Genomic DNA, 15,701 nt, shown 5'->3' on the forward strand with positions numbered 1-15,701 from the left:
ATGTGTGCTTTTCACTGTGTGCCTTGTTAAATGTCTAGGTTTACAACAGGATTATGTATCTAAAAATCAAAAATTACATAGCAGAAAGACTCCACAGGGATCTACTCTCAAGCCCATGCAGTTTTTCCTATAAGTAAGACTTAGGCCACAAAATGGGTAGTCGTGCCTGACTGTGCAAAGCTTCAGCCCAAAGCCTGGCTGGTCCTTATCTGAGAAGCTGGCCTGGGGACCCATGAGGAGGAAATAGGGGCAATCAAACAGAAGCCTCCTTCAGGAGTCAGTGTGTTGGCTGCTTTACACTAGGGCAGCGACAGCCTGACAAGCCCACGCCACTGACTTTTAAAACGTTGACCTTGTTTTCAAAAGGTTCCCTTGAAGGGTTCCTCTGGCACCGCTGTCAGACTGGGACAGTGAGCGGGACCCGAGGCAGACACCTGGGGTCTCTGGCCACACTTGGCCATCAAGAGCAGAGCCTGGGCCTACCTCTGAAACAGGCCTACGACTCTTCTGCATCCCACAACTGCTCTATCATTTGCCAAAACACACTCTTCACGTGACTGGTAGGGACAAGTCACCATGAAAGGAGTCAGGTGACAGACGAAGCTTCAGGCAGACATAGCCTGGGTGCCCGCCCCGCCTCGGGCATCCAGGCACTGTATGTGACTACACGCCATCCCTGGCTGTGATGCCCAGGGCGCCTGTTAACACTTTATGATTGGGCACCGGCCCCCACTGTCTGTTACCACAGAGCACCAGCCTTACAACATAAAGTCAACACATCTGGGGAATCAATCTGTGACTTTCAGTTACTACCAAACTCAAGCCATTTTCCTTCTGAACAGAACCACTTTCTGCGACCCCTTCTTATCCAAGTGAACTTACAGTGGAAATTTGAGCAGCTGCCTGTATCAACATCATTTGGACGGGCTCTGCATTACAAGCTGTGTCCACAAATGTTCCAGCTGCACCCGCTGGCAGGAGCGGCAGGCCCGCCTCGACCCTGCCCTGTCGTCTGCAAAGTTATTAAAGAATCAAGTTCTTTCTGGGCTGTGGCAGGTACGGCTCTGAAAGGGAATATCCCAAATGAAGCAAATAAATTCACATTTATTTCAAAGGCAAAAACTGCATGCAACAGCTTGTGATTAACCACACAATTTGTTTCAACAAAGCTCAAAGTGCTCTGAGTATACACACCATGAATCAAATTAGAAGAAGAAAGCTCAACATACCACGTTTATACTAATAAAACCCCCAAAATTGCCTCCAGAGACAACTACGCGATATGATTACTGAGTTGGCCAAAAGGTTCACTCGGGTTTTTCTGTAACATCTTTATGGCCAACCCGATATAATTTCTATGGGTTTCCTCTGGAAGATAGATTTGGTTTCTCAATCCCCAAAACTATTTTAACAGTACTGTGTCAGTAACGAAAGACAGAAGGAATTTTGCAACCAGTGAAATAACTAGGACTTCTAGTTGCACAAGGGAAAATAGCAAAAACTGATCAACTGTATTTTAAAAAGTAGATTCTATATTGACAGTCTACAAAGCACAGACGAGGTTTTAAAACACCATCCATAAGCCCAGTACCTACGGACAGACACTTTCCATGCTATGCAAAGCTTTTCAAAAGTGCAGATGATGCCCTGGGGGTTCACATCACACAAACCACTTCATATCCTGCGTTCCCCGTTATTAGGCGCATTGTTACATGTCAATGAATAATATTCTTCAGTGAATTTTTAATGGCTGTTTACGGCCATTTATATCAAATCCCTAATGTTGAAGAATGAGGCTGTTTCCCATTGTTTCCAATTATAAAATATTCTGAACCCCTGGCACATACAATTTGAACACAACTGGAGGAGGAAATGGTAACCCACTCCACTATTCTTGCCTGGGAAACGCCATGGACAAAGGAGCCTGGTGCGCTGCAGTCCGTGGGGTCGCTAAGAGTCAGACAGGACTTTAGTGACTCAGCGCATTTCCTTAGGACAGTTAAAAGTTATAAAACAAAAATCAGTGGGCCAACGTACCTTTTGATGTCTATATTTCTAAACTTCCCCAGAAAGACCACAGCAAATTGATACCACCTGACTGTGGCAACTCCAGCTTCCTTCACTTGGGCCAGCACTGGCTACGATCATTTCTCTAAAACGGCTGTCAAGCTGATAGGTTTACAATGTCTTAAATTCTTCATTTCTTTAACAATTAAGAGGTTGAAAATTTCCCTACAGGCATACTGACCTTTTGCATTTCTTCGGTCTGTGAACCAATTATATCCTTCAGAGCCTTATTCTAAAAATGTGGATAAATGTGTATATATATGTGTGTGTGTATGTATATGTGTGTGTATATATATATGTGAAGAGCTGTGTACGTTTGGAAAAAAATACTTCTATACATTTAAGTTTACTTGATGAAAGCCATGTTTGTTAGGTGAGCAAAACCGGATTAATGTTATGACTCCTGAATAAAAAGTACAAGATGAGAGATGTCCAAATACCTTCACTGGCTGTGTGGTTATCTCAAGATGGGCTGGGACCATCATCAAGACACTGTGAAAACAATTTGACATTCTTTCTGTCTGATCTGCTTTTCGCGGAGCCCGAGTTTCTATACAGGACAGAGAATCCTGGGCAGGCGGGCCGGGAAGGCGGCTGCCACTTGGAACACCGGCCCCGTGGCCACAGCTGCCGTGCAGGAGCCGGCGGGGGCGGGGAGCCGGCGACCCAGAACAGTGATGGCAGCGGCGATGCCACGCCCGGCTGGCGGGCGCTGAGCAGCAGCAGGACCGCGCGCCCTGGGGGGCTCTCAGCCCTGCCAGGGGCCGGGGAGCTGCTCTGGGGGGAGAGCGCCCCCACCCCAGTGATGCGAACTGAGCTGCAGACTGTGGCTGCTCCTGCTGCTATTGAGTCGCTTCAGTCGTGTCCAACTCTGTCCGACTCCACAGACGGCAGCCCACCAGGCTCCTCTGTCCATGGGATTCTCCAAGCAAGAATACTGGAGTGGGTTGCCATTTCCTTCTCCACACAGACTGTGGGGACAGAGCTTAACTGCAAATTCTGAATATGCCTGTATTCCAACTTGTGGACAGGTAAGCAGCCCAGGCTAGGAAATAGGAACGTCATCCTTAATGCAACTGCCAGGGAAAAAAGGAACTTTGAAATCAGAATAAACTCAGCTCACAGCACCACAGGGAGGAAAACAGACCCTGTCAAGTGTCTGAGAACTTCTGCAGGCAGAGAGGAAAAAGAAAAAGAGAAAGACATCAACACAGAAGTTTAAACTGATTCCAAGGGAGGCTAAAATTATGATTTGAGGTGAGTAACGACTTCAGAAAAAAAAGAATGACTTGGAAGTGAGAAGCAGGAAGACCGGGGGCCTAGCAAAACCAACAAACCTAACCAGATGGCCTGCCAGCTAGACTAGCCGTGACCAGCTGCTGCGGGTACGCCACGGGGGTCCCCTCATCACGCCGCACCCCCTGCCCAAAGTCAGGACCTGTGCCTGCTCTCTGAGCTGGGCATGGAAACACAGTGGTGTCAAGAAGCTCAAACAGGAGACTTCCCTGGTGGCTTAGTGGTAAAGAATCCACCTGCCAATGCAGGGGACATGGGTTCAATCTCTGGTCCAGGAAGATTCCGCAAGCTTCAGAGCAACTGCTACTGAAGCCTGAGCTCCCCAACAAAACCGCAACTAGAGAGCAGCCTGTGCTCAGCACAACCAGAGAAAAGGCCTGTGCAGCAATGAAGACCCAGCACAGCCATAAATTAATGAATTATTTTTAAAAAAAAAGAAAAACCGAAGAGGAAACTTCACTACCCATTTCAAGTTCAAAAGAAAAAAGAAAGAAAATCTACTATTATTTACCCACCAGCATAGACTGTACTCCTATATTTTACTCCAAAAAGAAAAAACAAAAAAAGTTGCTGCACTGTGCTGTACACACCTAAGACAGAAAATCAGACCTGCCAACGGGCAGCCAGCGGGGAGCCTGGCTACAGGCTGAACTTTAAGGAGGAAAGGGAAGCCTTTGTGAACGGCTGAGAACAAAGTTATTAATAACTGAACTAGATCTTTCTGACTCAGGTGCTCTGGAACCTTTTTTTTTTTTTCACTTTCCTCAAGTTGCCTTCTCTTTCTTCTGCTACTCTGAGTTGAGAAATCAAGAAGAACATTTATGCTGTACAATAACCCACCTTCTTGTTATAGTACCAGGGAACGCCAGTGGTTGCTAAATGCTCTAGGAACACTAGCTGCCATTCCAAAAGTTGGTTACTTTTCTCTGGAAAATGTGTCACGTTTCTTGAAGATAAACAGAGGGTAAAGATCTCGTAAAGATCTCGCTGTGAGCTGCTGTCTACAGTGACGAAGGGGAAAGGACCCCTCCTCCTTCTTCCGGCCAGCCCTCCTCCAACAGGCCCTGGTCTGACTGCAGAAGGGAGACGCAGTCTGCTCCTCCTCCCCAGGACCCGAAGTACCTCCCAGCCTGAAACACAACCTCACAAACCAGGGCTAGAACATCCGTCACTGGAAACCAGCCTGGGAGATTATTTTAAAGAGCGACGCAGCTGAGCGGTTACATGGAGACTGAAGGTACACCCTAAAGAGAAAGCTTTCACAAACGCTTTTATGTAAACTGAGGCTGAGACAGAACTGTGGTATGGCGACACACAGTTTCCAAAAGCTGTGTGTAAATGACTGAAATGGAAGTGAAGATGCGTTCTAGAAAAATGTGCCAGATGACTTGAGCTCCTCTATACTGGAAAATAACACTGATGTTAAAAAATGCAGGTGAAGGAGGGAGCAGAATTTTATGATTTTCAGTAATTCAATTAATAAACACAAGTAGACATTCTGTTTCATCTGTATCCTAAAAGTTAATCTTTAAGGGTTGATCAGACTCTTTTGGAACTTCCTAAGGAAAATACAGAAAATATTTTGAGAACTATGGCTCATTCACATACAGAATCTGAAGGCCACAGAATGGATAAAGGCAGTTTCCAGAGTCAGGCTACTAAGAGTTTCAGATGAGCGTCATCACTGCCCAGTGGTTGCTATAACTAGGCAAGTTACCCAAGCTTTGGGAGACCGGGTTTCCGACAGCACCACAGGAGGGTTACTACCACCAGCCCTCGTGGGTGACTGATGAAAGCCTCCAAGCAGATGCAGATGGTTCCCAGCACAGTGTCTGATACCCAGGACTCAAATGACAGCTCTGATTTCACAAATAATACCTAAGGAATTAATGTCAAGTTCAGAATCTCCAATCTCTTTTTTACGGGGGAGGGAAGAAGTAGAAAAGAACAGTTTTATTGCTTTGCCAGCAAAGTGGGGCACGGTGGGTTCATGACCTGAAAAACTGCGTGTCCCAACCCCAGGAGGGTTTGGTGAGGAGTTTTACAGCAACAGCTCAAGGGTGGCAGATTCTCTACTCTTAATAAATGTACTAAATAAATGAAACTATTATCTTCTCAGACAAAACTAGAAGAATCTTATTCAAGAGTTATTCCTGAAAAAAAAAAAAATTAAAATGGAAGGTATCAAAATGACAAACTATATTTATAGAATAAAAGAATTTAGTAATTGCAGCAGGCAGAGAAAGAGTTCTAAGACCAAAACATTATACTGAACAAAGACCAATCTGGGCTGGTCAAAAATGAAAACTAATAAGTTCCCTGGAGACAAACTAGCAACTAAATTTCCATGGTTTCTATTCTAGCACTCCCCTGTTGTTCCTGTGCAGAAATCCAACCAAAGGCCTTGTTTCATCACCATCTTTAGCTCTAGGACTTTTAAGAATTAAACAAAATAACCAACCAACCAAAAAAAAAAAAACCACACCTCAAAAACCTCCACCACAAAACCTGCCACACCTAGCTAGCCACAACCTTCTTGAGGGGACCAATACCCTCTTTATTTGTAAAGATTACGGCCTCCTTAAAAGTATTTGACACGTCACATGACCCAATGATTCCACTCTTACATATACACGTGCTTTTTAACACATGCCTACACAAAACACAAAAACTCACGCACAATATTTATAACAACATGGTTCATAATAGCCAGATATCCATCACTGACGGATGAATAAGCAAAATATGGAATATGCATCAAATTCAGCTGTAAAAAGGAATGATGTGCTGACACGTGCTGCAACAAGAATGAGGCCTAGAAACATCATGCTAAGTCAAAGAAGCCAGCCACAGAAGACCACACGCTGTATGATTCCATTTATGTGAAATGTCCAGAATAGGCAAATTCATAGAAACAGAAAGCAGGTTAGCAGTTGCCAGGAACTGGGGGGAGGACAGAATGGGAAGTGACTAGCGAGGGTGCAGTTAGTTGCTCTGGGGGTGATGAAAAGCCTCGAAGTTTAGACAGTGGTTACGGCTGCATGATGCACGAGTGCACCTGAATGCCGCACTGTGCACTTAACCAGGGTGCGCTTCATGGGTGTGTGAACTGTAACTCAATCATGGGTGTGTGAACTGTAACTCAGTCATGGCTGTGTGAACTATAACTCAGTCATGGCTGTGTGAACTATAACTCAAAAAAGCGGCAATTTGAAGTATTCTACAGTGTAAGTATACATGTATTTATGAATATTGGTCTATACCCACAATAAGTTTTCATTTTAGAGATAGACATATAGCTTCATACCTATTCAAATTAATGTTAAACTTTTTTTAAGGCCATAAAATATTAGCAGAGTCGAGGGCCTCCTGGACTATCACATAACCAAGTTTGACTATCACTGATACACATTAAAGCTTTAAACTTAAATCTGCACTGAACTAACAACTTTAAACTCCTAAAATTAGCAAATCAGCAGCAATCCGCCCTTTGGTGAGCTAGCTTCAACTGTAATTTCTGATATCTGAATGGACTCGAGAAATTCTACAAGTTAAGTAGTACACCTTGGTGTACACACACACAGCCATCTCCTGGTACCACCCCACCTTCCCATGCCAGAAGCTGTGGGTGCTCTAGTCCCTCAAAAAAATGGCCAGTCCAGTTGAGTTCCACATCTGAGGATCAGGAGGGCCGACTGCATACAGCAGACAACACAACCTTCCAAGCACACGGCAGTCCCTGGCACCTACCAGGGACCATACAGAGTGAAATACCTGAACACCGTATTTGTAAAACAAGGCCACAACAATATAACTTTTGCTCTACGTGGTGACCCTTTAGTTGGAGTCGCAAGCCTGTCCCATGAAGGACCAGACGGTAACTATTTTCGGCTTTGTGGACCAGACCACTTTGGATGCGAGCTCTTCCACCCTGCCCCCATCGCGAGGGCAGCCCCGGACAATACAGACACCAAAGCCCCCAGCGGTAAGCAGCACCCTGCCACAGAACTTCCTGCCCTGGTTGAAGTGATTACCTACTGTGCACTTAGAACACGGGCGCCACGACTACTGATTCCAAATGGAAACAGCCACGAGCGGCTCCTGGGCTGAGCAGCACTGCCTTAGACCGCCATGTAGCCACTTTCACCTCTGTCATAAACGCAGAAAGAGTAAGGGAGTTAACTTTGAAGGCTAAAAATGAACCTTACTGATTCTATCATAGGATGAACTGCAGAGAGAACACGTGATGTAAAATTTCTAATGAGTCACGGGTCGGACCAGTAAAGGATCGAAATCCTACGCAAACGACCTCGGCTGACACGGGAGGATACGTGTAGAGTTCCATGTATCTGGACTTGGCCATGCTCTGTCTGGTGTACACTTGCTGGATGCCAGCTCTGAGGTCGTCCCAGATCTGGTCGAGGCCGATCTGCTTGAGTCCGTGGGGGTTCTGACTCCGGTTGGATGACATGGTGAGTAATATGCTGAAGTCGTCCAGTGCAGCAATCCTTAGTCAAGGTTCAGCTAATTCTCCATCAGATGAAAATATACAGTTATCATTCCAAATTTATTCACAGCGGCTCAGAAAGGATGTCCTTTGAATGGAGAGAATGAAATCTCATCGCAGGCAAACCTGAAGAAGAAATACAGGGAACTGATTAGTCCTCTCTCAACAAACATCCTGCCTCACGGGGCGGGGGCAGTGTGAGAGGACGCTGCGCACATGCTGACAGCAACACTGGGTCTGCGGGCCCCGGCAGGCGCCTCTGCACGCTGACCCGGAGATTACCTCGCTTTCTATGTGACAACACACTCACAGAACATGGTCTGTGTAATATGCGTATGTAGACGCTTAGTTCAAAATCATTTTGCTTATTAGAGTGCGCGGAGAAGAGCTGGTAAAACTTATACACAAGCACAACTAACATGCTGTTTCGCTGGTCTTCAAAAGGTCTACATTACTTGACCTACGTAACAGTTAGACAAACTCAAAGGAAAAAAGGCAAAGGAAATGTCCAGAAAGAGCAACACAAACAGCTAACAGAAAAAGCCAAATGTTCAAACTAGTTACCTGTGAGTTAAAAATAAAAAAAAGTCACTTAGCATCTGGCAAAACACAAATGGTGGTGAGGCAGAAAGTGAGGGGGAATGGTCACTCCTTTTGGGGGGAGACGAGGAGCGGTGGGCAGCTTGTGAGATCTTACTTCCTGCACCAGAGATTGACTCTGGACCCCGACAGTGAGAGCACTGAGTCCCACTGGACGGCCAGTGAATCCCGGTCACTCCTTTTTTAGAAGGGAATTGGGCAAGAATTATCAACATTTAAAATGTACCCTGAACTTAGGGAGACCTGGCTTTGAAGCTTAGCTCCACACCTACAGATATATGGTCATGGGCAAGTTACTTCTCACTGCCCTAAGCCTCAATTTCCTAGCCAGCAAAATAGGGGCAGGTCTATTTAACACACAGTAAACACTTGACAAGGGGTGAAGTGAAGACTGGAGTGGGGAGCCTTTCCCTTCTCCAGGGGATCTTCCCAACCCAGGGATCAAACCCAGGTCTCCCGTATTGTAGGCAGATTCTTTACCAAATGAGCCACCAGGGAAGCCCAAGAATACTGGAGTGAGTAGCCTATCCCTTCTCCAGTGGATCTTCCCGACCCAGGAATTGAACCGGGGTCTCCTGCATTGCAGGTGGATTCTTTACCAACTGAGCTATCAGGGTTGACAAGTGGTAATGGCTATTATCTCTAAGTGTATGAAGCAACTGCAAAATACAATTTATAATGCCTCAGGATTATGAATCCACAGATAAAGAACATTAGCTATCCAATATTGTGTTAAGTCAGTACTTTCCAATATAAAACATTACAGACATACTTCGAGGAGTGTCTATGTATATCACATCAAAATGTGGTGGTTTTTAAACAAGTATTTCTGGTGCGAAACTAGGAAACATCAAATTACTTCAATGGCTCCAAAAAATAAATGCTGGGAGGTACATGGTATCTGGAACACTAAGAACGGGTGTCACAGGCTGCAAGGGATTCAGTGCACCCTGCACCTCAGTGGCTGCACGGAGCTCTCTGTGGGCTAAGGCACCTTTAAGAACAGTGGGAGCCACACAAGTGGACTGCGCCTGAACTTCTAAAGCCTAAATCAACTCTGATACTTAGAACCTAAGCTATGGGGCTTAATATTTTATGAAACCACAACATCATTCCTAATCTTAAAAACACTTCACGTCATACATGCAAATAGGTACATCCAAAAGTGAAACATAAAAATGTCTAACACAAGAATGAATCCTCTTAGTTTTAAGAAACTAACACCTCAGCAACCACTTTGCAAATGTTTTCTGACTTCAATCTGCCTTTTCTTGACCTTGCATGGTACATGCCACCACCCCACTTGAGAGGAACTGGGGTGTTCTGGATTGGTAGTGAGACTGAAGGGGGCAGGGCACACAACCTTTAAAAGAATGACACAGCCCAAGGACACGACACAAACTGCTTAGAAGCAACCAGGTCCAAGACGGCGGGCAGCTGACTTCCACTAGACCTTGGGTCTCGGGGCACACTTGCTGCAACACCTCAGCACGCTCCGCGACACACCCACGGGCACCAGAACGGTTCCAAGGATGGCCATAAAAGGGCAAAAAGTGGGTAGTGGCCCACTTTCTGGAAATTCTCATCCCTTCCCCAAAACAGCTGAATTTCTCCTCCACTGGGTCTTGGTGTGCACAAGATGTCACATGCTAGCTAGCAAGGTTAAGTTTTGCCAAGAGAACACACTGGTCCTATCAAACACCCTCTTCCAAAAACACAAAAGACAACTCTACTCATGGACATCACCAGATGGTCAACACCGATATCAGACTGGTTATATACTTTGCAGCTGAAGATGGAGAAGCTCTATACAGTCAGCAAAAATGAGACCAAGAGCTGACTGTGGCTCAGATCATGAACTCCTTATTGCAAAATTCAGACTTAGATTGACGAAAGTAGGGAAAACCACTAGACCATTCAGGTATGACCTAAATCAAATCCCTTATGGTTATACAGTGGAAATTCAAGGGATTAGATCTGATAGACAGAGTGCCTGAAGAACTATGGACGGAGGTTTGTGACATTGTACAGGAAGCAGTGATCAAGAGCATCCCCAAGAAAAAGAAAAGCAAAAATGCAAAATGGTTATCTGGGGAGGCCTTACAAACAGCTGAGAAAAGAAGAGAAAGGCAAATGACAAAAGGAAAGACCTACCCATCTGAATGCAGAGTTCCAAAGAACAAGGAGAGGTAAGAAAACCTTAAGTGAACAATGCAAAGAAATAGAGGAAAACAATAGAATGGGGAAGACTAGAGATCTTGTCAAGAAAATCAGAGCTACCAAGGGAACATTTCATACAAAGATGGGTACAATAAAGGACAGAAACGGTACGGACCTGAGAGAAGCAGATGATATTAGGAAGAGGTGGCAAGAATACACAGAAGAGTAGACTCCTCTGGTGATTCAGTAGCTAAGACTCTGAGCTCTGAAAGCAGGGGGCCTAGGTTCAATCTCTGGCCAGGGAACTAGATCCCACATGCCGCAACTAGAACCCAGAGCAGCCAAAAAAAAAAAAAAAAAAAAAAAAAAAAAAAATACACAGAAGAATTGCACAAAAATGGTCTTAATGACCCAGATAACCACGATGGTGTGATCACTCACCTAGAGCCAGACATCCTGGAGTGTGAAGTCAAGAGGCCCTTAGGAAGTATTACTACAAATAAAGCTAGTGGAGTTAATGGAATTTCAGCTGAGCTATTTCAAATCCTAAAAGATGATGCTGTTAAAGTGTTGCACTCAATATGCCAGCAAAAGGTCAGTTTTCATTTCAATCCCAAAGAAGGACAGTGCCAAAGAATGTTCAAACTACCACACAATTGCACTCATTTCACATGCTAACAAGGTAATACTCAAAATCCTTCAAAGTAGGCTTCAACAGTATGTGAACCAAGAACTTCCAGATGTACAAGCTAGATTTCGAAAAGGCAGAGGAATCAGAGATCAAATTGCCAACATTCACTGGACTATAGAAAAAGCAAGGAAAGTCCAGAAAAACATCTACTTCACTGACTACACTAAAGCCTTTGACTGTGTGGATCACAACAAACTGTGGAAAATTCTTCAAGAGATGGGGATACCAGACCACCTTACCTGCCTCCTGAGAAACCTGTATGCAGGTCAAGAAGCAACACTTAGAACCAGACACGGAACAACGGACGGGTTCAAAATTGGGAAAGAAAGGAGTACATCAAGGCTGTCTACTGTCACCCTGCTTATTTAACTTATGTGCAGAGTACATCACGAGAAACGCTGGGCTGGATGAAGCTCAAGCTGGAATCAAGATTGCTGGGAGAAATATCAATAACCTCAGATATGCAGGTGCAGGTGACACCATTCTTATGGCAGAAAGTGAAGAGGAACTAAAAAGCCTATTGATGAAGTGAAAGAGGAGAATGAAAAAGCTGGCTTAAAATTCAACTTTCAGAAAACTAAGATCATGGCACCTGGTCTCAACCCTTCATGGCAAACAGACGAGGGGGGCGGGGGGGCGGCGGCGGGAAACAACTGAAATAGTGACAGACTTTATTTTCTTGGGCTCCAAAATCACTGTGGACAGTGACTACAGCCATTAAATTAAAAGACACTTCTTGGAAGGAAAGCTATGACCAACCTAGATAGCATATTAAAAAGCAGAGACATTACGTTGCCAACAAAGGTCCCTGTAGTCAAAGCTATGGTTTTTCCAGTAGTCACGTATGGATGTGAGAGTTGGACCATAAGGAAAGCTGAGCACCAAAGAATTGATGCTTTTGAACTGTGGTGTTGGAGAAGACTCTTGAGAGTCCCCTGGACTGCAAGGAGATCCAACCAGTCAATCCTAAAGGAAATCAACCGTGAACGTACATTGGAAGGACTAACGCTAAAGCTCCAATACTTTGGCTACCTGATGTGAAGAGCTGACTCATTGGAAAAGACCCGGATACCGGAAAAGATTGAGGGTAGAGGAGAAAGGGGTGACAGAGCATGAGATGGTTGCATGGCATCACCAACTTAATGGACCTGAGTTTGAGCAAACTTTTGGAGGTAGTGAAAGACAGGGAAGCCTGGTGCGCTGCAGTCCATGGGGTTGCAAACAGTTGGACATGACTGAGAGACTCAACAAAAATAACAAGGCACTTATCATCCCACCTCACTTCCACCCCAGGGGCAAGGTTAATAAGGTACACCGAATAAAATGGTCAGTGATTTTATTTTTCCCCACAACCTCATTGTCCCCATTCAACATCAGCACCCAAATGTGCTCGCTCTTTCTATTGTACATCTGATTCCAGTTATGAGTCTTACTGTATCAGAGTAACCGGTATTCCAAGATCAAACACAATCTCTCATGTTAAAATATCAAGTCTACTTTATTACACACATTTTCTGTCTAGTTCTACGCGTGGGAATCTGGTGCCACAGCCAAGTCTTGGCTCATGTGGTGAAAATTCAGCAAACTATCTTACTTCTGCTTTTAGGTGCTTTACTGTTTTCCCTTTCAAATGAGTCATTCCCATTTTCTGGTTGTCCTCACTGAGTATCCAAAATCTACACAGTTCACAAAAATTCACATGTCATTACTGACTTAATTGAGAAGTTGAAAGAGGCTAACCTCATCTTCGATGGCACCCTACTCCAGTACTCTTGCCTGGAAAATCCCATGGATGGAGGAGCCTGGTGGGCTGCAGTCCATGGGGTCGCGAAGAGTCGGACATGACTGAGCGGCTTCACTTTCACTTTTCACTGTCATGCATTGGAGAAGGAAATGGCAACCCACTCCAATATTCTTGCCTGGAGAATCCCAGGGACAGAGGAGCCTGTTGGGCTGCCGTCTCTTGGGTCGCACAGTCAGACACAACTGAAGCGACTTAGCAGCAGCAGCAACCTCATCTTCTATTTTTAATAACCCCCAGAGAGTCTCCCATTTATAATATTTAACATTTATCACTTATCCTACAATAGAGAAAGCTAAAACTACATCTAAAAGGAAACATTAAAAGTAAGAACATCAGAGAAATATCTTAAAAATCAGGCCATGTGCTAACAGCAGCTGACCTGCTGGTCTCAGGCTGGGCTCTCTGGAGCAAATGCCTGGACAGAGTTTGGTGGTAAATGCTTCTTCGGGATGACATCTGTGAGGGGCAGGGGAGGATGCAGGCCTGGGCAGAGAGGGGCTGAACCGTGAGGTGGCCCCCGCCCGGGAGGCGTCCAGCGCTGCCTGGACTGGCACACAGGGCAGCACAGTCTGTGCTTCCGCTCCTGGGGGCTCAGTCCCTGCAAGTGCGCCGGGTGGGGAGGTCAGGGAGGACCTTACAGCTGGAGGGCCTCTGGGAGTCCAGCCCCTCCCTGAAGGGGCACGTGGGTGGGGCCTGAATGGATAGGGGATGCTCTGGTGATGGAGTTCCCACCTTGGGGTGGGGGTGGGGAGCTGTGTTTGGATTTCATCTGCTTATGTATTCCTCCTGAATATTCATTGGAAGGACTGATGCTGAAGCTCAAACTCCAATACTTTGGCCATGTGATTCGAAGAACTGACTCATTTGAAAAGACCCTAATGCTGGGAAAGATTGAAGGCGGGAGAAGGGGATGACAGAGGATGAGATGGTTGGATGGCATCACCGACTCTATGGACATGAGTTTGAACAAACTCCAGGAGTTGGTGATGGACAGGGAAGCCTGGTGTGCTGCAGTCCATGGGGTCACAAAGAGTTGGACACGACTGAGCGAAGGAACTGAACTGACTGGATGCATCCCTCAATGTTTGATAGTGAACTGTTTGGAATAATAAATACAATAACATAGGTGCCCATAAAAGACTGGCTTATCTGTCAGTGTGGAATTTTCAGGAATAAAACCACTTTACAAACCACCTGCCTTCCATCCCATAACCAGGCCCTCAAGAACTATCAATAACCTCAGGCGGACCTTATGAAAAGTCAGAGGCTGAAATGGTTTTGGGGTAAGGGATAAAAATACTTTCCTAATAATTCACATCCCACAGCCATGAAACTTAGGGATGTCCAAAATGCCAGGAGATACTAAAAACAAAAAACAAAACTAAACCTAATATATACTTAGAAAGTCGGGCAAAAGCAGTCTGTTACAGTAACTCCTTGGCATCACAGGGTTTCTGATCGCGGTCATGAATATCCAGGAGGAACGCTCAAGTTTTCAGACAGAGAAACTGCAGACTGGCTGCTTTCAGTGGATGCACAGGAAACCAAGGCACAAAATGCAACCAACCCAGGGCGGGAACCTGTGGGCAGAGCCTGCTGTCCTGTCCCACCCCAGCCCTCGGCTCAGAAGCCCGGACCAGTCACAGCACTGCTCACGTCACCCTCCCCTCCCCCAACCAAGTAAGATAAGGGAGCAGAACCCAGGAGTCAAAACAAAGATGTCTAAGAGGAGCAGGGAGGTTGGATATTCAAGGACTTGCCTCATGAAAGAGACTTGCTCCAAAGGGATACGAAAGCCATCGGAATCAGTATTAAAACAAGTGTTTTAACACTTCAAACTGGGAGCTAATCAAACAGTCTATTTCTCAAGATTAATGGTGCATAAGATTCTTTTGTTGAATACAGGCATGAACTAACCAAACGACCTCCAAGAATCCTAAAAACTATATTCTCTTTGATATTAGTAACTCAGAGTTTCATTAGTAAGGAAAGGGCTTTCTTAACAGAGCACGTATGACAGATGTCTGCAGACACTAACTGGAACGTCAACTGAACAGATCATCCAGCCAATCTGGGGAAATGCTAGCTTTACTGAAGCTAAATATTTTGCTTGCTCCAAGAGTTCAGAGGCCTTAGTAAGTGAACGTGTCTTATGAATTCCTGTCAGAAAAACAGTATAAAACATCTCCCACTCAAACTGACTTGGCTAGAGCATATTTTCCCCTGAACACATCTCAGGGTTGGATTTTCAAGAAAACACTGATGTTTCAAGAAACAACACAACATTTTTTTAAAAAAGAAAAGGTAAATCTGTGCTGATCCCTACAGAGACCTAACTTTCTTGGGATCAACCACACATCGTTCTACAACTTTTTTCACTTAATAATGAGATAAACCTCACTCACTCAACGAAATAGCCTCACTGGTTTGGGAAGGCAGGAGCGGGATGGGCTGGGGGATGGGGACTGACAGACACGACCGTGCAGAAAAGAGAGCTGATGAGAGCCTGCTGAAAGGCACAGGGGGCTCTCCTCAGCGCTCTGTGGTGACCCGAGCGGGAAGGAAACCCCAGGAGA

General features: G+C 45.3%; 1 protein-coding gene across 3 annotated transcripts in view; it reads right to left on the bottom strand.

The window, feature by feature from the left end:
* CUL1 (cullin 1) overlaps positions 1 to 15,701 on the bottom strand; it is an 89,074-nt gene that overhangs the window by 45,881 nt on the left and 27,492 nt on the right. For all 3 annotated transcript variants that reach the window (XM_010843878.1, XM_010843876.1, XM_010843877.1), the window contains exon 2: positions 7,695 to 7,996. In XM_010843878.1, the coding sequence (XP_010842180.1) occupies positions 7,695 to 7,834 (140 nt within the window). In that variant the 5' untranslated portion in view covers positions 7,835 to 7,996. The remainder of the gene's footprint in view (positions 1 to 7,694; positions 7,997 to 15,701) is intronic.

The sequence above is a fragment of the Bison bison genome, unplaced genomic scaffold, assembly GCF_000754665.1.
Source record: "Bison bison bison isolate TAMUID 2011002044 unplaced genomic scaffold, Bison_UMD1.0 scf7180017864191, whole genome shotgun sequence".
Classification (NCBI taxonomy): domain Eukaryota; kingdom Metazoa; phylum Chordata; class Mammalia; order Artiodactyla; family Bovidae; genus Bison; species Bison bison.